Source organism: Mastigoproctus giganteus, chromosome 12, assembly GCF_048544385.1.
Source record: "Mastigoproctus giganteus isolate SK-2022 chromosome 12, ASM4854438v1, whole genome shotgun sequence".
Taxonomy (NCBI): domain Eukaryota; kingdom Metazoa; phylum Arthropoda; class Arachnida; order Uropygi; family Thelyphonidae; genus Mastigoproctus; species Mastigoproctus giganteus.
The window spans coordinates 53,628,549-53,654,272 of record NC_143586.1 but is presented as its reverse complement, the minus strand read 5'-3'; the positions used below and the strand labels follow the sequence as shown (position 1 = coordinate 53,654,272).

The following is a 25,724-nucleotide window of genomic DNA, read 5'->3' as shown; positions in this document are numbered from 1 at the left end:
GTTTTGAAGTTGGACAGTAAATGGATGTCGACTGGTTGTGGAACATTCTGAAACTGATTTGGGAGAGGGAGAGAGAGAGAGAGAGAGAGAGAGAGAGAGAAGGTGACCTAACTAAATGTATAAGGCTTTAAAATTATTAAGTAAACTAAATGCTAATGGCACCTTTACCATTTTTGAGATAAAAAACAGCATGACATAAATCAGATGATGGTTGTAGAAAAGATGTGTGAAAATTTGCAAACTGTGGAGATGGATAGTTTGAATAATTTGTCCAAACCTCCCTTAAATAAGGACAGTTTGGACAAATTACTGAAAGGAGCAGGGAAATTTCTTCCTTTTTTTTTTTTTTTTTTTTTGTCTGGTGCTATATAATCTTTTCTTCCTTGCATCATGTTGCTAATAGTAATACTAATTCCATATATTATGAATAATTAAGATATACTTTTCTTCTAACTAAAAATTGTAATTGTGTGACTTGACAACCAATAAGGCCATATTTAAGCTAATGTCTTCACAGCTGTTATACAAAGACATTATTTTTAGATTAATGCTATTCAATAAAGTAGATATATTTTATTTTAAAAAAAGCTGATGATTTGATAAAGCAAAAGAAATGTTTTATTAAAGTGAATGAAACTGCTTACCTTTCAGGGGCTGATGATCTTCCATGCTACGAATCTGAACCATAAAAGGATGAATGCCATAACACTTTCCTTTCGTATAAAGCTGAGCAAGTACAATAGCATGATTTGCCGTTTTACCCACTGAAAAATAATTATCATATAAGAACCAGAATTTCTATGTTAAAGAAACAGTTCTAACATCCTCTGTTAAGAGCTCATCTGAATATGTTTCAAATAGCAACTATTTATTATTTAAATATGTTTATGAATAAAAATACCTTAACTGCTTGTTTGATTTCATATTTGTAGCAAGCACACAAAATGATTTGTACACTTTTGTTTTCTGTGCAGGAGAAACATCAATAAAAAAATTAAAAAAAAAAAAAAAAAAAGCACTGTGTGTACCCTGTATGCATGAAAGATTTTTTTTTTTAATGTGAAAACATCCTTGGCTTGAATGATGCTAAAGGGGTTTAGTACAAAAAGAATCTGAACACGTTTAACATTTTAAAGCATTTATTTTTTTTCAAGTTTCATGAATTTGGGGTTGCAATACATGTTCAATAGGTAATTTACTTACAATGGGTTTGTGATAGCTAAAATACGATACATACACTGGAAATTCTAACGAGTGTAAATACCTTTGAAACACAGCATCAATTATAGTTCCATGATTAGTAGCTGATACAAATCTAGAAGTATTCAACATTAGTCCAAATTTATTTTCTAAGAAATCGGTCAAAGGTTTGGATTGAGTATCTGCAAAATTAACATTGAAATCTTCACTATCATTGGTATTCGGTCACATTTCTTTTGAGAAAATTGTTGTAGCAATGCAGCTCCTTCAATTGTGTAAGGAAGTAAAATGAAATGGATGAATTCAATGATGTGCTCGATCTTTTGGTTAGGTGAAATGTAAATGACTACTGACAATATTGTTTGATCATCAGGAAGAAGGCATTCAGCTGCACAAATGTCTCCAACAGGTCTAACACTCATGGATTTGCCAACAGTTTGTCGATAAATCACTTCCATATGAGAAGTAACAACATGAGTACGATTTTCTCTCTTCTGATAAACTGCTACACCACCAGCTTGATCTTCTCATTTGAATTGAACGAGAAGATCAATCTGATTTGAATCAAAGTTAGGTATGCGTACTTCTTCCTAATCGTCATCTATTCTCTGTATCACTTCAACAAATCCGTATCACTTCAACAAACAATAACTTCTGCAGTAGTTTTTGGTTATGAAGCCATTTCCGTTACAAGAAAATTTCGTTACCAATTAATTGCATCATTTCTGTTACAAGAATATTTCGTTACCAATCATTTTTATTCAAGTGCTGCCGTAGATATTTTCACATCAAAAATAAAGCTAGTGAAAGACCTAGCGTGTAAGTAACCTTTACAAAAATTACAGATACTGATTATAAAGTTCTCAGATGTACTTCTACATCAGGCATATCAAATCACTAAGGTTAAGACCATATTGACACTTCAGGCTCTTTATGCACACCACAATGCAAAAAGAACAAATTTCATTCCTAAAATTATTTTCACGAGCATCACTGGAATTGGAGAGGTTAGTTCCCCCCCCTCCCCCCCGACTGGAAAATTATCACATGTATCATCTCAGAATTAGTAATCAGAATTTTTTTTTTATTAAAAACATTATCAACCTAGTCCACCCATTTAAATAAGAGAAATCTCATTATGAGAAAACTGAAGGGTGTTTTATGATTGAGAAAGAAACTTTGCTGTATAAAAAAACAACAGGGTCTATCAAAAACAACTGACATTTTTTTATAGAAAAAAATGTCTCTAAGGCACTTGTTTCTATAAAAAATCACTAGTTGGATATACGCAAATTTCCGCACATCCATTCTACAACTGTCTTTCCTCAATTTGAATTTATGCCCCCTCAGATTCGTAATCTGAGCAAGAGGAAGAATCCCATCAGATTTCAGCATACTCAACCCATTCAAGGCCTTATACACCTCAATCAGATCACCTTGCAGGTGCATAGTCTTAACAGATATTGCAGAACTTAAGATATCCAACTAGTGATACTGCTGTTGCTGGATATCACTAGTTAAGAACTATTGCAATAAATCAAAATTGCTATATTTCAAATGTACATAAGACTTTTTAGCTGTTGGATGTCTTATACAAAGCCTAACCTTCTCTTTAGTTAACATAAAGCATCTATCATCTAAATATTATTTATCAGCTAACACCTAAAATTCAAAAAGCACCTAGCCTAAACTACTGCAAACAATATTTATTAAGATACAGACGATTAAGCTTTTTCAAAGAACACAATATATTACTAAAAATTAAAGGGACAATACTTGCAGCTGCCAGGCCACCATTTTATTGAAGACAAAGTAGGGGTATCAAGCACAAATTCTTCAGTTTCAGGTTTATATGTAGCAGTAGTTTCCAATCCTCGAAGGAAGGTACCTATCAAAGAATAAAAATTTGTTAGTGCAAAATCTGTTCAACATTTAACCGAAATTAATTAAAACATGGCATCACAATAATTCCATATTTCAATTGATTCACCATTTGTAAATCACTTGGAGGGGGGGAGGGCTAGGTTCAAGGCTCATCAAAGATCAATATATACTGGAAGAAGTCCTAAGGATCTCTTCAGTCAGGACTGAGTTATCTAATTTCAAGTGGAGGATGTAGGATCCTCCACTCCTCCCACATGCTATTCTAGGATTTTTAGCATATATATAAGGCTGTTGGCTGCATGTGTGGGAAGAAGGGGGTACAAGGAAGACTGAGCTTTGCTTAAGCTAAACCAAAATATACTGGAGTGGAGACTGGCTGCTGTATCATCTGGATGATGGAGAAGTGCATGTATATGAAAACCACAAAAATTTAATTTTATAAATATCACCATCATCCTTATAATAAAGGACTTTGTGTATTTCTTTTTAATCAATGTTCTTCTACATTAACAAACCCAGACAGCCAGAATTCTGTCAACTTTTTATTTTAGATTATTCTAGCTGCAAACTATTTTTTATTCTGTTTATAAACATTTATAGACTTTTCTATGGGCCTATATACAGTGATGCCTCGACTTACGATGACATCGACATCCAATATTCTCAGGAACCGATATACCTTCCATACGATCTTTTATTTTAAGGACCAATGACTTTTTTTCTCTATGTTTTTAAACTTGGTCTTTTGTTGACATGGGAAGCTTCATTGGTGGCTTCAAAGCTTTTCGTTGCCAATGCCTCTAGAGATTGCATTGGTGCCAGTGCCTCTAGAGATTTCAAGCTAAAGCTTTTGCTTGTGTATCACTCTAATACCCCCAGAATATTTAAACAATAAAAAGTCAACAAAGGCATGCTGGAAGTGTTTTGGTGCAGTAACAAGAAGGCCGATATTGCTGGAACGATGCATGGGTGGAAATTTTCAGACGCGTGGTGTGCAGAACATCACTTGTACGATTGTTCTTAACCAATTAGTGTCTTTGTTATTGTTCAATAAACATTCCCATGTGTTACAGTACTTTGGAGAGTTTCTTTATCTTCTGTTTTATGCACTTGTTTAGTGTGTAAGCAGTGTGTTTTCGTTAATTATACATAATTACAATAATTTAATTGTGGTTATTTTTGGATTTATTAATTAAATAAATCGAAATTAAATAACCATGGCTCCTAAAATGCAAGCCAAGAATAAAATTTCTGTTAAAGTGAAGCAAAGGATGATACAAAAACATGGAGTAAAAATTAGTGCACTTGTATGCGAGTATGGTATTCCTCAATCGACCTCAATCGACCATTTCTACAATACTTAAACAAAAGGATAGTACTAAACAGTGTGAAAGCTAGTGATGATTCCACATCGGTGCATAAGGGAAGAGACTTTATTGTGAAAATGGAAAAGATTTTGTTGATAGGGATTACAGAAAAGCAGATGAAGGGCGGTGACACAGTGCCTAGACAATTAATCTGTGAATGTGCTAAGCAGATCTATGATGATCTGAAACTTAAAGTGTGATGTGTGCTTTGAAGACTTTAAAGCCAGCAGAGGCTGGTTCAAGCACTTCAAAAAAGGGCAAGCAAATATCAAAAGTGTTGAAAGGCATGGAGAGGCATCCAGTGCTGATAAAAAAAAAAAAAAAGCAGCGGAAGCCTTTAAAATTGAATTCCAAGAGTTTATTGATCAGGAAGGTTATCTTCCCCAGCAGGTTTTTAACACTGACAAAACCGGCCTCTTATGGAAGCAAATGCCCAGAGAACGTACATTACTAAGGATGAGGCTAGTTTACCTGGGCATAAGCCTATAAAAGATAGGCTCATTCTCCTGTTGGGTGCCAATGCCTCTAGAGATTTCAATCTAAAGCCTTTGCTTGTGTATCACTCTAACACCCCCAGAATATTTAAACAATAAAAGGTCAACAAAGGCATGCTGGGAGTGTTTTGGTGCAGTAACAAGAAGGCCTAGGTTACAAGACATGTCTTCAATGAATAGGCACTTGAAGTTCTGTCCTTCAGTGAAGAGTTATCTTGAGAAAATTGAAAACAGTGAACTCATGATGTGCAAAATGGAAGACAAAGTAATTTCTTACTTCAAGAAGCTACAAAAAAAAGTCGTCAAAAACAGTCCACTTTGGTTTTTTTTTTTTTTTTTTTTTTGATTTGGTAGTTATTGGCGCATCGGCTTCTGTGGCCATATTGCACCTCCCAAGGTTTTTGCAGTACTTTGATCCAAGCCCGAGGCGGGAATCGAACCCGCGACCTTTGGAGTCCACTTTGGACAGTTTCTTTGCCAGTAGCAGTAAAAGACTGAAAAGACACCTGATGCCTGATATAGTCCCACCCACCACTATGCCCCCATTGTTTTCACTTCAAGTCTAAGGTAAAACGCTAATTTATTGTTTGTTTTTATTTTAAGATGTTTTATGACTATTTATGAAATAAGCTTTATAAAACACAAACGCTAGTTTTTATTGTAAAAATGAAGTATAACACGTAAGAAATACCTATTTTATGTGTTGTTGGGGTTGTCTGTCAAGAGTTTGGGGCAAATTACAGGAAATCAATGTATTATTTGGTTTCAACTTACAATATTTTCAACATACAATGGGTTTTGTGGAACGAATTACCATCAGATGTTGGAGCCCCACTGATACAACAAAATTTTCTGGCAATCTTAAGAATACTTGACTTCAGTATTGTTTCATGCTAATCCACATTCCCAGTTTTAACTACAGCAAATCATTCACAAGATAGTATGCCACCAACAAAAGGTCAATTTATTTCTCCTTGCATTTGAAAAGGAAATATAATGATCAGAAAAAATGGTTGCAACAAATTTTAGATATACATATTTTATAATCATCTTCATTGTATCAAATGATTGTATTAGTACATTATATTAGATTGTATTAGATTGTAGTATTAACAGTGACAAATGACGCAAGAAAACAAGCTTATACAGCATCACGCAAAAAAAAATTTCACCTATCCATTCACTCCAATAGTTTGTCTAACTCTTCCTTGTGTTCTAACAATCAACCACCTGCTGATTGAAGGCAAACTTATTTGAATTTATGTCCCTTCATGTGCTTAATCTGAGAAAAAGGATGAATCCCATCAACACTGAGTTTGCTCAAGCCATTCAAAGCCATAAACATCTCAATCCCATCACCTCACATGTGCCTAGTCTCCAGATTCTACAATTTGCAGAATTGAAGCCTTTCTTGGTAGGAGCACCCCTTTTGTTCCCCCTCACCGATCTCATTGCCCTTCTATGTATTCATTTCAGCAACTCTACATCCTTCTTAAAATGGGGCTTTCCGACCTGTATGCAGTACTCAAGGTGTGGCCTGACATTGCTTATACATTGAGTGGGCAGAAATCATGGGATACCTACCTAGTAATAGGTAGGCCCACTTTTCACCTGGATAAGGGCAGTCACAAGGAGAGGCACTGAGTCCACTAGTTCACAAAAGCATTCCACAGGTACTTCCATCCATGCTTGCTGCACCACTGTCCATACTTCTGTCGCATTCCTGGGTGGAGGATCCAGAATGGATCTTTCCACAGCATCCCATAGATGCTCACAGGGTTCGTGTCCAGTGAATGGGAAGGCCATTCTATGGTGGTAAAATATGCGGAATGCTCTTCAAACCATGTTCTAATCACCACGGCTCGGTGGGGAGGTGCACTGTCCTGCTGGAAGAGTCCATTGCTGTGTGGGTGCACGATGAGCATGAAGGGATGCAGATGGTCTGCAAGGATGGACACGTAATGTGGACCATTCAAAGATGAGTCTAGACGTACCAGAGGTCTCAACATGTGCCAGTTGAACATGCCCCAGACCATTACCAACCGTCCACCTGCCTGAACAGTTCCTTGTTGACAGGCGCATAGCTTCATGCTGTTTCCGCCAGATACGCATCCTCCTGTCCACTCGAAATAACTGGAAATGGGACTCATCGGACCATGAAACCCATCTCCAATCATCCAAGGTCTAGTGCCAATGTTCTTTCGATCGTTTGAGGCATAGCGACCTGTGTCGTGGTGTTAGCAATGGAACTCTGGTGGGTCGGCGGCTCCCATAACCTACTGCGGCTAATGATTGCCTGATGTTCTTGGTGAGACATTTCTGACAACTCCCTTGTTGAAGTCTGAGGTGATTGGTGCCACTGTCACTCTCCAGTTGGCTGAAACAATTAGAGACAGATGTTGATGGCCACATTCATCCACCACCTTTCTCAGTCCACAGCGCTGTCCACGATGAGAGATTATTCCAGAAATGGCATATTCCTGATACACTCTTGATACTGTAGAACAGGGATGGTGCAATTTCTGTACTACCTCCATGATAGAGTGACCCATGCATCAGGCACCCACTATCATCCCTCTTTCAAAGTCTGTTAACTCACGATGTTCATCCATACTGACATGAATTACCATCTATATGAATGTAGTGATACAGCATACCTATATACCTACCAAGCAGTGGGTGAGAGGAATGACAGCATCACATTGCCCAGGAACCAGGTTGGTTGGTTTGGTTTTTTTTTTAGGAGCATTAGCAACTAAGGCCATATTGCTCCAGGAATATGCGGTGGTCATTCCCTGACCTTTCCCCATCCTCTGTATTTGATGGTCACGGGCTCGAACCCCGGTCTAATCAAGAAGTGTGTGCTACACACTGCTGCTCCTGACCACCTGGCTACAGAGGTGCCAAGGAACCATGTATCCCATGAATTCTGTCCTTTCAGTGTACAATGGGATAATCACCTCCTCATCCCTGCTAGCAAAATTCCTGTATATTACTGACAAAACCTCATTAGTTATCCTGGCAGCCTGTTTGCACTGCTCAAAGAAATTCATAACAGACTCAATTATCCCAGGTCCTTTTCATTTTCCACTACCCTTAGTGTTACCACACAATTAATATGTTCCTCTGGAATTACTGCTACTCATATGCACTACCTTGCATTTGTCAATGTTAAACTTCAATTGCCATTCCTCAGCCTGTCTGTTTAATTTTTCTATATCTTGTTGCAGCAGCATACCTTGATTAATATTGTTAACTACCCTCCCAACATTTTCATCATCTGCAAACTTTTGTAATTCTGTAGACTGCATATATATCTATTATCAAAGTTGCCCATTTTCAAAATTTACTCAAAAATTTGGTGGGGGGGGGGAAAGAGTAGTAATTGCAAACAAATGTGAAATGTTTCAGAAAAAATACATTTTTTAGATTATTTTGTAACTAAAAATTTATTTGTTAAATGTCATTTATTATTAAAAAAAATTACTACAAGGAGATAACTATTCCAAGATATTAAAAGCTCCATAAAACCACTAGGTGACAATGATCACATTGTACTCGTGTCAAATTTACGCAGAGATATAATTACTGTCAAGGGTAAAGGAAAGTGGACTTTGCTTTAATAAAGGTGACTATGATGGTCTGAGTCATTTTTAAATTCTTTTCAGTGGAAACAACTGATAATGTTACTAACAGAAAATTCTAAATGGGGAGCATTCAGGGAAGTATCTGTAGAAGTACCAAATTTTTCATACCAACTAAATGGTTGAACAACCTCCAACACAGATACTCTTCATGGCTTAAAAAAATACAAAATTTTCTTCTCTGTCACTGATTATAGATTATCAGGGGACACAGAAAAGCACAGTAAACACAAACTAATGTTAAATATTCTTATAGCAGCACGGTGTGCAGGTATATCATGAAATGGAAATTGGCAAAATAATGAGCACTTAAACTTGCATGGAGTGTAATCTACCTTTAATTTCTTAAAGAATTACAGATTATTCTCAGATGTTTCGTAGTACTTCCTGTACTACTTCTTGAGTGACTATAAGACAACAGAACTGATAAATTATGGTGATATAATTTATATAAGGTTGTTAATTTTGATTACACATTATTATCCATTAATTGCACACCTTTCTTATTTCTTAAGGTTAAGGTTTATACTTGAATTAGTTAACAAATAACTATTAGCATCAGATAATGAATTCAGTTTTAACAGTTCTAAATAATTTTATATTAGTTCTTACTTTAGTTAATAAGATTAATAATAAATAAATTAACATTAAGTAAATAAATAACTATGAATACTTACTCTTGTAATGCTATCCTTAAGATACCACAGCTTCATACCATCTTAGTATGTGAGGCTTAAGGACAATTCATTACATTTACATTTAATGAATTATAAATTCATTATATTTATATGTTTTGTACCGTACTCTTAAATTAAGAGAGCTTAGAATTAAAACCCAGGTTAAGGTCTCCTGAAGAAGTGATACAGGAAGTACCACAAAACATCTGAGAATAATCTGTAATTCTTTAAGAAATTAAAGGTAGCTTACACTAGAAGAAGGTTTAAGTGCTCATTATTTCACCAATTTAAAAAATAGTCTGCAATCAAGTCACAAAGGGGGTTAAGTAGGCTAAGGAAGATTATAAGGGATCTTTGACTAGGAATGCAAAAAACATAGCAAGTGTTCCTTGTTTAAGTTAACACTAGAAAGAAAGGAATGAACCACACTGGTCCATTATATACGAATGGGATAACAAGTGATGATCCTGTTCAGGGTGCTGACAAACTGAACAAATATTATTTTACGTGTATAACACGTTATTTAACGTGTTATACAAGTTAAAACGAAGATGGCTGAAAATTCCTCCTTTCTGAGAGTCACTAAATAAAAAAATTTCTTGTGCTAATGTCTAGAAAAGGATAAAAAAATAAAGAAAATTTGAAAAAATTGTGAATAAGGTTAACATTAATAATAATTTTCTAATTTCAAATTCAGCATAACATTTACCTCCAGATGAAGTCTGAGAATCAAAATTTCTGATTAGTTAATTAATTTGAGGTTTATGAAAGAGTTCTAATGAATCAAAATAAACTGGCAGATGCAAACAGCAGAGAATTGGCAATCCGTTAATAAATAGATTGTTAGCAGCATTCTGCATCCCACATGTGTATGTATTAAACTCAGCAAACTTAAAAAACATTCCAGTTACTTACCAGATTGGGGAGGGGGGGAAGTGATGATAATATTAATTATGCAGATTAACTGTCTTGATCAAGAAATTGCAGAAAAGATTATTCAAAGATAATATATAACTGTAAAAATATAAATATTACAGAGGAGAGCAAAAGGAAGCCATAAACACTAATACCACAAGCAACAATGATGTGTTGCAAAAAACAAAATTAGTACTTTTAAGTGGTGCTGTTTCTTTCTGTTATCACATTGCCAGACTACCTTGTAGCCTGGTAGGTCATTCCTCTCCACTGACCTCCAACAACACGTGTCCATAATCTGTTGCTGATAAAAATCACTGAATTCTCTGACAGCCTGATAGTGCTTTTCCATAATGCTTGTGGATTTCATTTTTAGCATTTTTTTTTGCTTCATTTTCAAATGCAAACCAGGAGTCCAACACTCGAGGCAAGAAAACCGAGTCCCCTATCCTAAAAACATTATTTCAAAACTTCATAGTAGACTATACTTTTTGGTTTTTCTGTTTTAAAATGAAGGCTAAAGTTTCCTTAAGAGATTAGGGAATTTTTTTATGAATTAAGCTCTAATTTTTTTAAAAAGATCACTTCTTAATTTTATTTTTTTTTATGGAAAATTCAAACACAAAAGATTACTATAACTTTTAGAGCTCTAATATGATGCATGAATTGAGGGCTGAGATGACAGTAGTTTTTGACAGTGACTTTAATTTCTGCAGACTGTAAAAACATAAGGAGGGTTGTAACACAAAAGGAAGGAAGGGGAAAATGAAGAAGAGGAAGAAAAGTTAGTTCAGTGTCTGAAACTGAACTATAAACAGATGTTAACTAGCAAATTTAAGTCTTCAAACTGGTCTGGAAGGAAAAGGCAAATTTTCAAATGCTAATTTAAGAGGAACAGTGCCAATAAAACCATCTATAGATCAGGCATGCAAGAGAAAATGAATATCTGTGTGATGAGAAGGAAGATGTGCTTGTAAGAAAAGAACCAGTCCATTAACTAAACTGACTGTTGTATTTTAGATAAAGTGCAGGACAAGAGTTGCCTTTTAGTTTTCTTTGCAGTTCATATTATAAAAATTGTAATTCTTCATGGTTGGGATTCTTTTCACACAAAATTAATAAGCATAATATAGATATTATAATAACATGTACTTCTTTTTTATTACAAAACACCTACTTATTATTACAGAATGGGAAAACAAATGTGCATTCAATATAGCATGTGTGATCAATAATAATCGTAAACATTATTCATTATGATCAATTTTTGTGCATTCAATATAGCATGTGTGATCAATAATGATCATAAACATAATTATGATCAATTTTTCTAAATGTCGTGTGTCAAATTAAGCAAACTTGCAAAAATCCAAAAACTAAAATTAATTACTTTAAGAATATACACAAATTATTAACTCAGGTCCAGAACATTTGCAATCCATGAGAAACTGTGTGGTCCAAATGCAGACTTCGGTGTACTAACCAGTAATCTCTGGTCTAGGACTTTAATCCTGATGCAGTCCTCCAGAGAAACTATTAGATGTCTATCAAATAACATGCATAAACAGCATATAAAAAAGGTACAATGAAATAAAATAATACAAGACTTACAAGATTCACATGAAAAGTATACATTGTCAATAAACATACAAATAATAAATATAGAATCTACACTCCACAAATATTATCTGGAAATAGAGAAGGTAATAAATATGTTCATGTCAGTTATAAGAGAAGCATACTTAATAATAATAATAATAAAAAAAAAGAAATGATATGGTCTTGTGTGATAAATTCAGTTCTCTTTACCATGTCCAAGTTCTGTTTGTGCATAGGAACCAATAATCTTCATCTCTAGGGCAAGAGGCAGCCATTTAGTTTGTTGATCCTCATTTGCTAAACCCATGAGTGCAGGAATAAACATCACAAAGTGAACAGTGAGTGGAGATGCTTCATGGACAATGGCATCACCAACTGTCCTGAAAGAAAGAGTGAAAGAATAAAATGAGTTTATTTTTCTGTTCAATATAGTTAAGAAAAAGTAACTGCTTAATAAACAACACTTTTCTAAATAATTCTAAACAAGGTAAAAAAAAAAATTCAAACATAAATCTAAAAAAAAACAAAAAAACAAATAAATGAATAACACAGCTGTCAACCTTTGACTTTTGGAAAGCAGTATATTTGATAATTTTTAATAGTAATTTTAATAATTTTTAAAATTCACTAATAACATACACATCTCATACAGTATTAAGACAGAGCTTTAATCTTTTCAAGGAGAGTTTCTCTAATGTGTGTGGGCAAATTTTGTAAAAATTAAAAACTTTGTTCATAAATGCTTTTAAATATTAATTTGTTCTTATTTTTAATTGACTGCTAATCATTAAAGTAAAATTACTGTCAAAACTGAAACTAAAATATTTTTAACATATCATTGTTACTTTTTTTTTTTAAAGCAACAGTATCCTCTATTTGTGAATAATTTTTCTATTTACGTATCACTTAATTCAGTTTCATCAACTTCTGGATCTGAATTTCAGAGAATAACTTGTGATAGCCAAAATCAAGGCAGGACAATTACGTTACTTATTCAAGCCAATGGGAAAAGAGAGCAGGGCAATTATTTATTTATTCATTATTTATAAATAAATTATTTATTAATTAATTATCTGCACATTTTTGTACAAATGTGCAGATAAATAATTACATAGGTAATTTCCTGATTAAATTTCGATCAGTGCATATAATTTTAATTTCTGTATAGTTTTGTTATTAATACAAATAATAACAAAACTATACAAATACTGTATTTACAAAAAACTAAAATATTTACAAAATACTAAACTATTTACAATCATACCTCTACTATATCAGGATGATGGGTCCCTTCATCAGCTGACATTAATTTAAAAAATACATTACAATGGAACATCAAATGATGCCGGGCATGGTCATGTATTAGCCAGTGAAGCACATGCACAAGGTTGGTGAACGTTAAATGGAAGGAACACAAATGGGTTACCGAGCAGCATCAGACACTTGCTGTTGACAATGTAGAGCACATAGTGGGATGCATGCCAACGTTCCTCACATTCCAAGACAACTTCCTTCATAACATTCACCAATGTACACACACACACGCGCACACACACACACACACACACACACATATATATGCATATATAAAGTAAGAAAAAAAATTAGGGAGATAAGAGTGATAGAAGGTAACAAAAAATATGTATAATAAGAGAATTACAAAACTGACAAAATAAGGATGTTACCACAAAACATACAAAACTGGCCTCTCATCAGGTGTCAACAGCAGGATTGCAAGCAAAATTGCAACATTTCTGATGTAAACCACAAGACAAAGGGTAAAAAATATAAACATAAAAAAAAATTTTGTAAACAAAATTAAAAAAAAAAATTACAAGGATTAAAATGGGGATTTTTTGAATATGGCTTCTTAACTTTACAGGTGACACTATGAAGATAAGAAATTAGAAACTAATTGATAACAGAATTTTCTAGAAACACATAACTTATTAGTCTAATCCAATTAGATGTAAACAGATTTGAAAACATAGTAAAAAAGCAAGCAGCCTTAAAAGACAGCAAGGGCCTTGAGATAGGCAAAGTTGCAAGCAACAGCTTGCAGAAAATGTAAAATAAAGAAATAATAGTAGCACCTGGAAATAAATTTTAAACTAAACAATAGAGGCACATGGAAATAAAGTTTAAACTAGAATCTAGAAATTTCTAAGAGTAAAAAACATGTAAAAGAATGGAAAAAATAACTTATATTGTAAAGACATGTGGCAGCACAACTGTACACAAAACAAAATCAAAACTAAATAACACGTGCCAATGAAATACAAATATAAAGTTATGACAGCAGCACCTAATCATAATTTTTTTTTTAAAATAGAAATAACTAGAAAATTTAAAAAAAAATTTATACACTGCATAGAGACATTATACTAAATGTAGTCATCATCCATTTTCAATCCACTGCAGGATGAAGGCCTCTCCAGCAACTTTCCAGTTCCTTCTGTTTTGTGCAATGGCCATCCATTTACTACCCACAAACTATATGAATTTCATCTGTCCATCTCCGTCGTTGTCTTCCAGGTTTTCTTCTAGCTCCTCTTGGGTACCATTCTGTTATTCTCTTAGTCCAACTGTCATCATGTCTTCGAACTATGTGTCCTGCCCAAGACTATTTTAGTTCTTTAGTTTTGATAAGAATGTCCTTTACTTGAGTTTGCTACCTAATCCATGTGTTTCTCTTCTTATCTAACAGTCTGATTCCCAATATAATTCGTTCCATTCTTCGCTGTGTAGTTCTCAGCTTCTCTTCCATTCTTTTGGTGAGTGCCCAAGTTTCACTTCCATAAGTCATGGTGGGGAGTATACATTGGTTCATTATTTTACGTTTCAGACAAATTGGGATATTGCTCCTCAGTATGTGACTATATTTCCTGAATGCTATCCATCCAAAATTTATTCTTCTCTTGACTTCGAGCCATTTATCATTATTACAGCTAATGACTTGTCCCAGATAAGTATATGACTCCACCTTTTCAATTACTGCTCCTTTAATCATTATATCCCTTTCTATGGCATACTTGTTCATCATTACTTTTGTTTCAGCCATATTCATCTTTAGTCCAAAATCCTTACTAACTGTGCATAACTGATTAAGATTTTCCTTTAATTCTTTGGGATCGTGGCTTATGACCACAATGTCATCTGCAAATCGTAAATGGTTTAGGTACTCTCCATTCACACTGGCTCCTTTCTGAGACCAGTCTAGTCTTCTGAAAGCTTCCTCAAGGGCAGCAGTAAACAACTTCGAAGATATTGTCTCCTTGTTGAACTCCTTTCTCAATTTCCTACTGTCTTTGTCTAGTCTAATAAAGGAGGAAGCATTATCATATATTTTCTTCAAAATCATAATATATGGGGTATCTATGCCTTGTCTTTCCAGTGCCCAAATTTCATAATCCACAAATTCCAGACTTAATGGTGTTTTATATTCATTTGTTTTCTCCATTAGCTGTGATATTACGTGAAGGTGATCCATAGTTGAGAATCCTGTCCTAAAGCCAGCTTGCTCTTTCGGTTGATTCTCATCAAGTATTCTTTCTAATCTGTTAGTAATGACTCTTGTGAACAAGTTGTAGATGTGGGATAACAAGCTAATTGGTCTATAATTTCCAATTTCTGATTTATCTCCTTTCTTATACAACAAAACTATGATTGCATTATTCCACTCCTTAGGCATCACACCTTTTCTAATGCATTTTGTGAAGAGTTTTCGTGCTATGTCTCTTAATCCCAATTTTAACAACTCTACAGTAACTTCATCTTCTCCTGGGGCTATCTGATTCTTCATTTTCTTCAACGCATGTTCTACCTCATCAGGAAGGATATCAGTTATGTTGTATGTGTTACTAATTTGTGATCCATCTTCCCCACTGCTGGCATCATTCCCTTGCTCCTTGTATAATTCTCTACAGTAGTCTTCTGCTATTTGAATTATGCCTTCTCTGCTATTTATAAGTACACCATTGCTAGTCTTCAGTTTCAGTATCATTTGTCTTTCTGTATTACTGCTAATAGCTGCTGATTTAAGTCCTTTGTTTTCCCTTAATGCTTATTCTACTTTTCTTGTGTTAAATCTTCTTATGTCCTCTCTGAGTCTTTCTAATAGCTTTGCATAACTCAGTGTACTCAATTTTCTCCTTGTTAGTGTTTATCTTGCTCTTAATTTGTTGTCTTCATTTCATCATGACAAGTGTTTCTTGACAAATTTTTTCTTCTTTTGATTTCTTTTTACCTATAGGTTTCTTGGGCTTTATCACTTTCAGAAAGTTGTAATATTCCTCGTCGATATCTTGGTCCTGAACAGTCTGCAGAAGCACAAACTTGTTCTTAAGTTCAAGTACATACTGCTTTTTCTCCTCTTCTATTATCTCAAAGACCTTCATATTATTTACTCGAGTCAGTTTTTTCCTTTCTTTTCTTACATCTATATCAAGTGTGCATCTTACCATTCTGTGATCACTTCCAACATTTACCTTGTTCAGGACGGTAACATCATTCGTGATATATCTTCTGTTAGTGAGGATGAAGTCTTTCATTAGTTGTTAATCCATTTGGGCTCTTCCATGTCCACTATCTGTTCACCCTTTTCTTGAAAAAAGTGTTCATTACTGACAATCCTCAAGATTCTGCAAATACCACAAGTCTTTCACCTCTTTCATTACTTTCACCAATTCCAAAATTTCCCCTTTCTGCGCTGTTTTGTCTCTTTCCAACCTTAGCATTGAAGTCCCCCATAATGATAGTGTAGTGGGATTTTCGCTCATCTAGAAGACTCTCAATTTCGGTGTACATGTCTTGAACCTCTTCATCATCATGGCTCGATTTTGGTGATAATTCATTATAACCTTTAGCTTATACCTCTCAGAAATCCTGAGTAGTAGTCTTGACACCCTTGGTGATGTACTTTTGAAATCCAAAATGTTGTTTTTTATATCTTTATGGACTAGAAAGCCAACTCCACCTTCGCGCCTTTCACTGTTTCCATTGGTGTACAGAAAATTTCCACTTGATAAACTTATAAGTGATTAATTTCTTCTTCTTGTTTCAGCCAAATCAATGATATTCCAATTCACATTTTCTAATTCCTTTTCCAGCTCTAATATCCTGCCTTCACCAATGAGCGATCTTATGTTGTAACAGGCCAAGTTCAGTTTCCATGCATGGCAGCCTGGTCGTACCCAGAGATTTTTAGCATCCTCTGCTTCCACTCTGATCCTCTCGGTGCCATAAGAGGGGGAGTGAAAGCCGCTGGGGACTGAGGGCCATTTGTTTCACTGTGCTGTCATGTGCTGGAGGGTTTGGTCTTTTCCTCTTCACGCTGATCAGGCATCTTGAAGAGAACCACTCTACACATTCCTTGCCACCTAAGTGACGTAACAGGGCTTACCATCAAGAAGGGTGCATGAGTGGATTTTAGGGAGGCAGGCCAACTGGCCTTCTCCTAAATCTTCTGAGATAGAAAGATATTGGATCCATCAGTGTTTTAGACTGAGTGTCTAATAGCACACAGAATGCCTGTTCTCCTCTAAGCCCCAATAAATGTAGCCAAACTATTAAACATATGTTATATACAAAAATTACAAGCCTAGAGTGAAAAATAAGAAATAAGGTGATAAAATGAGATATAAGCAGATATAATGTTCATGTCAGACGGCACCTGGGATTTCTCCCATCTCCGCAAGCAGATATAATGTGGGACAAATAGATAAAGCAGGGCAAATTGTGGAAGTATTATGTATCTGAAAAAATTTTTGAAATAAATAAAGTTACAAATTAAGCCAAAAAGTGGTAAATTTAGATTGATGCCTGACAGTAATGCCAAGGCCAAAAGTGCATGAAAAACCTTAATGACACTCTCTCACACACAAATAATGAGAAATCTGTAGTAAGGTAATGGAATTTGAAAAAAAAAAAATTTATGGTTGATTATATTAAAAGCTTTATGAAAATAATAATTTAAATAAGATAAAGGAAAAGAATTGCCAATAAGTTTAATAAATTTAAGGGTGGAAGTAGCTTTTTTTTTTTTTTTTTTTTTTTTGGTAGTTGGCGCATCGGCTTCTGTGGCCATAATGCACCTCTCAGTCAGGTTTTTGCAGTACTTTGATTCAAGCCTGAGGCGGGATTCGAACCTGCGACCATTGGGTTGCCAGGTAGGCACTTTACCCACCCGGCTAGCCCAGTCGGCTGGTGAAAGTAGACAATTAGAAATACTGGAAATACAGAATAGACAATTAGAAATACTGGAAAACCAATGGGAAAAATTAACAACTTTAAAGTTAAGTCTCTTTTATTGTAAAAATCAACTGAAGTATGATCATTAATGATACTAATGTTAAGGTGAAAATAATTAGCAGTGTTATTACAGGAATTAGTTTTTTCTAGAGTAAGTTCACAAGGATACAAATGGCCAAAATCCTTAATAAAATCTGGATAACTGATTATGCAAAGGTCATCAATATACCTAAATAACAGGATATTTTGAGGAAGAGAAATTTTGGACCAAAAAAGATATAAATTTGCAAGAATACAAAAAATAGGGCTACCCATGGAAGTACCCTTGATCTGTTAATAGACCTGAAAACCATCAAAAACATAGTTATTAAAGACACAAAGATTGATCAAGTTGTTCCAAAAAGTGATGTTACAATTAATAACATTATTATATTTATGGAAAACTTCTAAAAGAACTAAAGGAGTTTGTTTATGCATGGATAAGTTACACACATCATTTCTACTACCAAGGTAGTTTTAATTGTATCTCATATTGTGAATACCTTCACAACAAGTGGCCGAGGTATTGCACTGCTTTGAATAAGTAACGCTTCACCAGTGGAGAAGACTAATGTTACTTATTCTCATAGGATACCACCACCCAGACGACACCGTTTCAAAGCTTGTTGGCTTACTCATCAGTGGGTGGGCAGGTATCCTGTTGTTGCAATAGTGACAACCCAGTTATGAAGTATAACTCCACAATATGAGAGATGCCTGGTGGTGTGTGTGTGTGTGGTTTAATCTAAAAAATATTTCTTGGCTAAATGCCTAAGTGTATGAAGGAGCATTAAAACTACCTTGGTAATAGAAATAATGTGTGCATTACTCATGCATAAACAAACTCCTTCATACTTTTTTTAGATTAAACCACGCACACCATCAGACATCTCTCATATTGTGAAGTTTATGAAATAGTGACAACTGGGTTGTCATTATTGCAACAACAGGTACCTGCCCACCCACTGATGACTTTGAAACTGTGCTGTCTAGCAGTTTCCACGACTAATATTATTTATTCTTGTGGTATCCACCAAGAAAAAGTAACATTAGTCTTCTCCACTAGTGAAGCGTTACTTATTCAAAGCAGTGCAATACCTCGGCCACTTGTTGTGAAGGTATTCAAAATATGAGATACAATTAAAACTACCTTGGTAGTAGAAATAATGTGTGTGCATTACTCATGCATAAACAAATTCCTTCATACCCTTAGACATTTAGCCAAGAAATATTTTTCTGTTTTTAAATTAGCTAAATCTATACTACTAAAGAGACAATGGAAATCAAAAGTTTGAATATCTTGTAATATTAGATTTTAAAGTTTCCAAGAGGTAAATTATTCAGAATAATTTTGTTGTTAGGTAAAATACCCAAGACAGGTTTAAGTAATTCTTCTAATGTAATTAGAAGAATTACTTAAACCTGTAATTAGAATGGGATCTCCGATTCCTATCCAACAGCATTTTTTTTTTGTTTGTTTGACCATTTGCACACAACTATATCACCTTCATTCTTTCATCATTTCACTGCATCAACTAAGATTGATGTAGTGAAAATATGACTGTTTCACACAGTGATAAATGGTAGTAGTAATGGCAAATGATACAAGAAAGCAAGCTTATGTAGCATCAATCTAAAAAAAAAACCTAGTTCTCCCATCCATACCCTTCAAGAATTTGTCTAGTTCTTCCTTGAATTTATTCAACACATCAGTGATTTGTGACAGTGTTATAGTCAGATATGGGTTGTAACATAAGAATAGCATTATAGTGAATCGGCGTAAAGCGAACTGCATTATAACAAAGGGCCTGCTGTACTTTCAAATGTGTTTTGTTTATATATACTTTTAAATGTTAATTTCTTCTTATTTTGACTTCACTGCCCATCACTAACCCAATGGTAGTCACAAGGGAGAGATCTCTCTCTCCAAAATAATTTTTACATTAATTGCTATTTTACATTAATTGCTTATTCAATGCTAATGGCTGAAACTTTCAGTACCTTCCTAAATACAGTCAAACTTTCATTTGAGCAACTTTAGAACAATTATTGTTTACTTGGAATTATAGGCAAAAAGAACCTATTAGGTCCTATGTGATTATTTTACTATTTTTGCCTTCTTCATCATGTTAGTTTCAGTTTCATGCAAACAAAAAATATGTTGTCAAAACTAAAACTAGCTCATTACTTGATTTGGCTGACATGTCTGCTATAAAAATTAGATACTCTATTTTATGTTTCATTATTGTGCGAAACATGCTTTTTTGACTTGATTTTTATTATTATTGATGGAAAATGGTTTCTTGTTTCGGTTATTATTAATCTATTTAATCTTTTATGTATTTTACAAATCATATTAATATATGCACATGCATAAGTTTGAATTTTCACACTTTTCCAATGGTTTTCTGAACTGCAAAAATGGAGGTGATTATTAGTTTTATGTTTATATTTTAAAATTTCAATTTTTTTTTTTTTTTTTTTTTTCCTTCCAACTAAACTAATAAAAATTTTTTGTATTTACAAAAATATTTTTTGTATGTTTCAATAAACATTTGATTTCATCAAATTCTGGATCTAAATTCCTCAGAGAATCCAATTTTCAAAGGTATTTTCTTGTTGTCATCTATTAAAAGCTGTTGTCATCTATTAAAACACAGATAAGAGATGGCACATGCACTATAAAAATTATTTTAAGGCAATTTGTACATAGGAGGCATTATTTAAAATGTGCCCAACCTTCAAAAATGTACATATGTACTCCCCCAGCACCCACAGATGATAAATTAATTAGATCAATGTGTTCACCTGAAAGGACAAAACAAAGCATGGCACATCAAGGGGAGGGGGTTTAAAAAGGAAATATTTTTTAAAACTGTCCATGCTATAAGCATTTTATAATGTGCATCTCCCCCATCCCCACCCACATGTGCATTTCAGAATGTTAGACAAACACAGGGGCAAATTGTTCAGAAATGTTGCATCTGTCTATAAAGCATCAGAGAAAATAAACTGATTTAGTACAATACTATAAACATACTGGATTAGTCATTATAGTCTTTTAAAAAATTGTATGTTAGTAGAAATTGAAATTCTACAAAATTTTCTTTATTTGTTATTTGGTTTTTTTTTTTAGGAGCATTAGCAATTAAGGCCATATTGCTCTGGGATATGCGGCGGTCATTCCCTGACCTTTCCGCATCCTCTGTATTTGGTGGTGATGGGCTCGAACCCCAGTCTAATCAAGAAGCGCGTGCTACGCACTGCTGCTCCTTCCCACCTGGCTACGGAGGTGCCTAAAATTTTCTTTATCTGAAGAAATGCTTCACTGCATCAAATGTGAAATCACCAAAAACAATACAGAAAGACAAATAGGAAATTTTAAAACTCTGTCTGCTATTGTGAATGAATGGTACAAGAGAAATCTCTTTATTGCCACTTCATAACTATTTCATTCAAGAAATGAAATATTGCATTACAAGCCAATAATAAATTAGTTAATTTCTCAAAAAATGCATCACTTCAGAGGAATTAGACACAAGCATTGGTATGCAAACAGAACAGCTTAAGCCTTCAACAGAAGAATGAAATATATCAAACTAAGCAAGTGTTATCAGTTGACAATAATAAACCCAAGCAAGCAACTGAAGGAATTGCTAAGTGCAATGGAATATTCTTTCCCATTATCAAAATGCTACTCCAAATCCTTACTACTAATAGCTTCTAATTCAATCTCTGGGAAGCCTTTCTCTACCATTCTCTACTTTAATTTCAAAACTAAATAAAAACTTCTGCCTCACTGGTCTAACATTTTTAGGTCACATCTGAAATACTGCATGAATACTTGAAAGTCCCATTTTACAAAAGGTGGGGACCTATTTGGAGAGGATACAAAAAAGATGATGTAAAGAAGTATTCCTATCAAGAGAGACTTCAGTTCTGGAAGGTGCAGTGTTTGGAAACCACTCATCTAGGGTAACCTTATTGAGGTATTTAAGGCTTTAAAAAAAAATTGAGAGCTCTCAAAATGCATCTTTACACTTTACACATCCTAAACACGAGGAGTAGGAATGTAAATTATGAGGAGAAAATTGTGGAACAGATGTCAGAAAGTTTCCTTTAGTAAAAGAGTGACTAATGTTACACTAAGCTACTACCTATTCTGGTGAGGGCTGGAATTTTATCTAAATTAAAAAGGAACTGGTACTTGAAATACAAAAATAAAGTGAGATGGAGGACAGTGGTTAGTCTGGGGGTTTTTTGTTTTTTTTTTTTAACTGATGATACTTGCTTCCTTGCATCATTTTGTCAATACTAATACTACTGTTAACTGTTCACAGAAATATTTATATTAGACCAGATAAACTGATATTTACAGTAGGCAAAAGGGGTAAAATCAAAACTCTAAAATTACAAAATTTTTAATGCCTTTTAAGTTCAAAATTTTGAACTTAAAAAAGGCAAAGTCAAAATTTTTAAGCCAAAATTTTGACTTTTTCGAAATTATGAGAAGTAGGACTGTCTCATCTTTTGTGTTTTTGTGAATATGATTAGGAACCAGTAAGTCCTGAAACAAGCTGTCATAGCAGTGTTTCAATAAATGGCATATGCCATTTTTCATCTTTTCTTTCTCCTGACAATACCATTTTTTAAAAAATAATGCAATCCTAACCAACTCATGGTAAAGGCACCGGCAATTTTTTTCGGCTGTGAGCATTAATACAACTGCATTATCCTGACAGCAGTCATAATAGTCTCAGGAGAAGACAAGAATATCCTATCATATTTTTGTATGAATTAGTTAATTTGATTTCGATCATAGAGAGACTTTCTGCTCTTACCAAAGACTGTGCACCAAATACTTAGCACTATAGATTTGGATTATGTTCAACTCAGACGAAAATAAAAGGTTAGGTGGTCAACAGCGAGAGCAGAAAGTCTCTCCACAATTGAAATCGAACATAGTAAAAGCATATCAATTTTTATTTTTATTTATTTTTTTTTATGTAAACCCCAAACACGAGAGGTATTAGAACCTATAGTACTTAGTACCGTGCTTGGGTTGGAGGTTGAGAAGGCGAAAGAAGATATTTGTTGACATTGGACTTGAATTCTGTAGACTGTAATTTTCAGGAAATACGTATGAAGGAAGGTTTACCAGAAAACAGCAATTGAATGGATAAACGAGGAAGTTGAAAATTTGGTTCTGTGAGTTTGAAGTTGGACAGTAAATGGATGTTGGCTGGTGGCTGCACATGTTCAGACTGTTTTGAAAGAGAGAGCAGGAATTATAGAAGCCAATTCAGAAGAACAGTGCCCATGGAAATGTCTGTAGAAGAGGCTTGCAGCAGAAACAGTATGTCTATGAGACAGCGAGTGGAGAGACTCTGTTAGAGATAAATCATTAATTAACCTAACTGCCCTCTTCTGAATGGAAACAAGAAGCCTGAGAGGGGTTTTGGGGGCACCACCCGAAATGTGGGAACATTATTCCATGGTAGGGCGAATTTGCGATTTATACAAGGTGAACAGCTGTTTGGAAGAAAAGTAACGCCGAGAGCGAAAGAGAAAACCAAGTTTTTTTAGATGCAGAGGAAGCAATATTAGTAATGTGCTTGTGCCAAGAGAGATTAGTAGTCAGGGTAATCCCCAAAAGAGATATATCATTTTGCCTAGAAATCGAAGTGTCACCAAATATAAGCATAGGAGCAGAAAAATCCTTTTTGCGAGATATAAGACAAGACTGAGTTTTAGAAGGATTGAATTCAAATAAGTTGTCTCTGCCCCACTGGAGAATTACCTGAAGATCCGCATTTAAGGAATTGGTAGCAGATTTTAGAGAAGTTAAAGCTGATTGAGCAAGACAAGGTTTCTCAAAATGGAAAGTGGAATGCAATGTGCTATCATCGGCAAAACAACGGATAGGATTTCCAGTCAATGGAAGAAGGTCATTAATACACAAGAGGAAAAGCGTGGGGGAAAGAACTAAATCTGGGGGACACCGGCATTAGTGGAGAAGTTAGAAGACAGGGAGACATTTACCATCACCCTTAGTGATTGATCAGAGAGAAAACTGGATAACCAATTACAAAAAACGGATGGCAAACCAAAAGATGAAAGTTTATTTAGAAGACTTTTATGCCAAACATGATCAAAAGCCTTTGAGATATCAAGAGCAACTACTTGTGTTTCACCGAACTTTTCCATTGAATTTGTCCATAAATGGGTAACATAAGCCAGAATATCACCAGGGGATCGACACTGACGGAATCCATACTGGTGATCGTTGATCAAACGGATGGTTTCTAGGTAGTTTAAGAGTTGACAGTAAATTGATTTCTCCATTACTTTAGAAAGAGCAGAAGTAATTGCAATGGGACGATAATTGGATGGGAGGGATTTGTCATCCTTTTTAGGAACTGGCTGGATATGAGCAAATTTCTTAGAAGGAAAAACACCTTTGGAATAACAAAGTGAAAAAAGGTGGCAAAGAATAGGAGTAAGTTCAGGAGCACAGGTTTTGAGAACAAGTGGAGAAATACCATCAGCACCTGGAGCTTTCTTAGCATCAAAATTCGTCAAATCCTTCTGACATCCTTTTGACAGAAGACCACAGGAAACATTGAATGCAGCGTGTTGGGAATGGAGGGAGGTGCTTTACCAAGATCATTAATACATGAGTTGGAAGAAAATTGGGATGCTAGAAGGTCAGCTTTATCCTTGGCTGAAGTGACAACACAACCATCTGGTTTGGACAGAGGTGGGAGCAGAGATGGGCAAAAGTTACAGCCAATAGCTTTGGCAAGAGACCAGAATACTCGGCTACCATTAGGGCAAGAAGCAAGTTTTCTGCTCATAGCCTCTTCAAACTCTAGTTTGGACTGATTAATAACTGGTTTACAATTGTTGCGAGCTTTGGTGTAGGCAGAAAATGAAGCTGAAGAATTAGAAACAAGCCAATTACGATATGCAACATTCTTCTCTTGAACATCCTTAGCACATTTATTGGAAAACCAAGGTTAAGATAAAGGATCAGATTTTAAGGAGGAGTGTGGGATAATGGATTCCATTCCAGCAAGAATAATGTCACTGACATGAACTGAGCAAACACTGACATCAAAAGTTTTGAAACAGTAATACAACCAAGGAAAAGAAATCTCGTAGGTCATCCCATTTCGCATTCTTGTAATGCCAACACGAGGTTGGGAATTGCTATGAGATAAAGGCTCCATTGGAGAAGAGACAATCACCAAGTTGTGATCTGAAGTGCCTAAAGGACCTCTCACTTCGACTGTGTACTTAGAAGGGTTGTTTGTGAGAAAAAGATCAAGCGTGTTGGCTGTATGATTAGGATTGTCCAGTATTCTTGTAGGTAAATGAACAAACTATGCAAGGTTGTTAGTAATTGCAAAAGCCTCGGCATCTTGACCAGCTGGATCGGTGTGACCAGAAAACGGAAGCCAGCTGGAGTTGTGAACATTAAATTCACCAAGGAAAATTCCCTCACTGTTAGGAAAGTTGGACTGGAGAAAGTCAAGTTGCAAAGAGAGGAAGTCAAAGAGCTCCAAGTGATTAGTGGAGTTGGGAGAACAGTAGAGACAACTGATGAATTTGACACAATGAGGTAGAGAGATTTTAAGCCAGAGAAGATCGAAG

General features: G+C 34.8%; 1 protein-coding gene across 1 annotated transcript in view; it reads right to left on the bottom strand.

Annotated features, from left to right (window-relative positions):
• The window catches only part of ACOX1 (acyl-CoA oxidase 1), a 175,493-nt gene that overhangs the window by 123,950 nt on the left and 25,819 nt on the right, over positions 1 to 25,724 (bottom strand). Inside the window, exons 3-5 of the mRNA XM_090386493.1 lie at positions 11,991 to 12,160; positions 2,981 to 3,088; positions 645 to 764 (exon numbers count right to left, since the gene is read on the bottom strand). Coding sequence (XP_090242619.1) covers positions 645 to 764; positions 2,981 to 3,088; positions 11,991 to 12,160 — 398 coding nt within the window. The remainder of the gene's footprint in view (positions 1 to 644; positions 765 to 2,980; positions 3,089 to 11,990; positions 12,161 to 25,724) is intronic.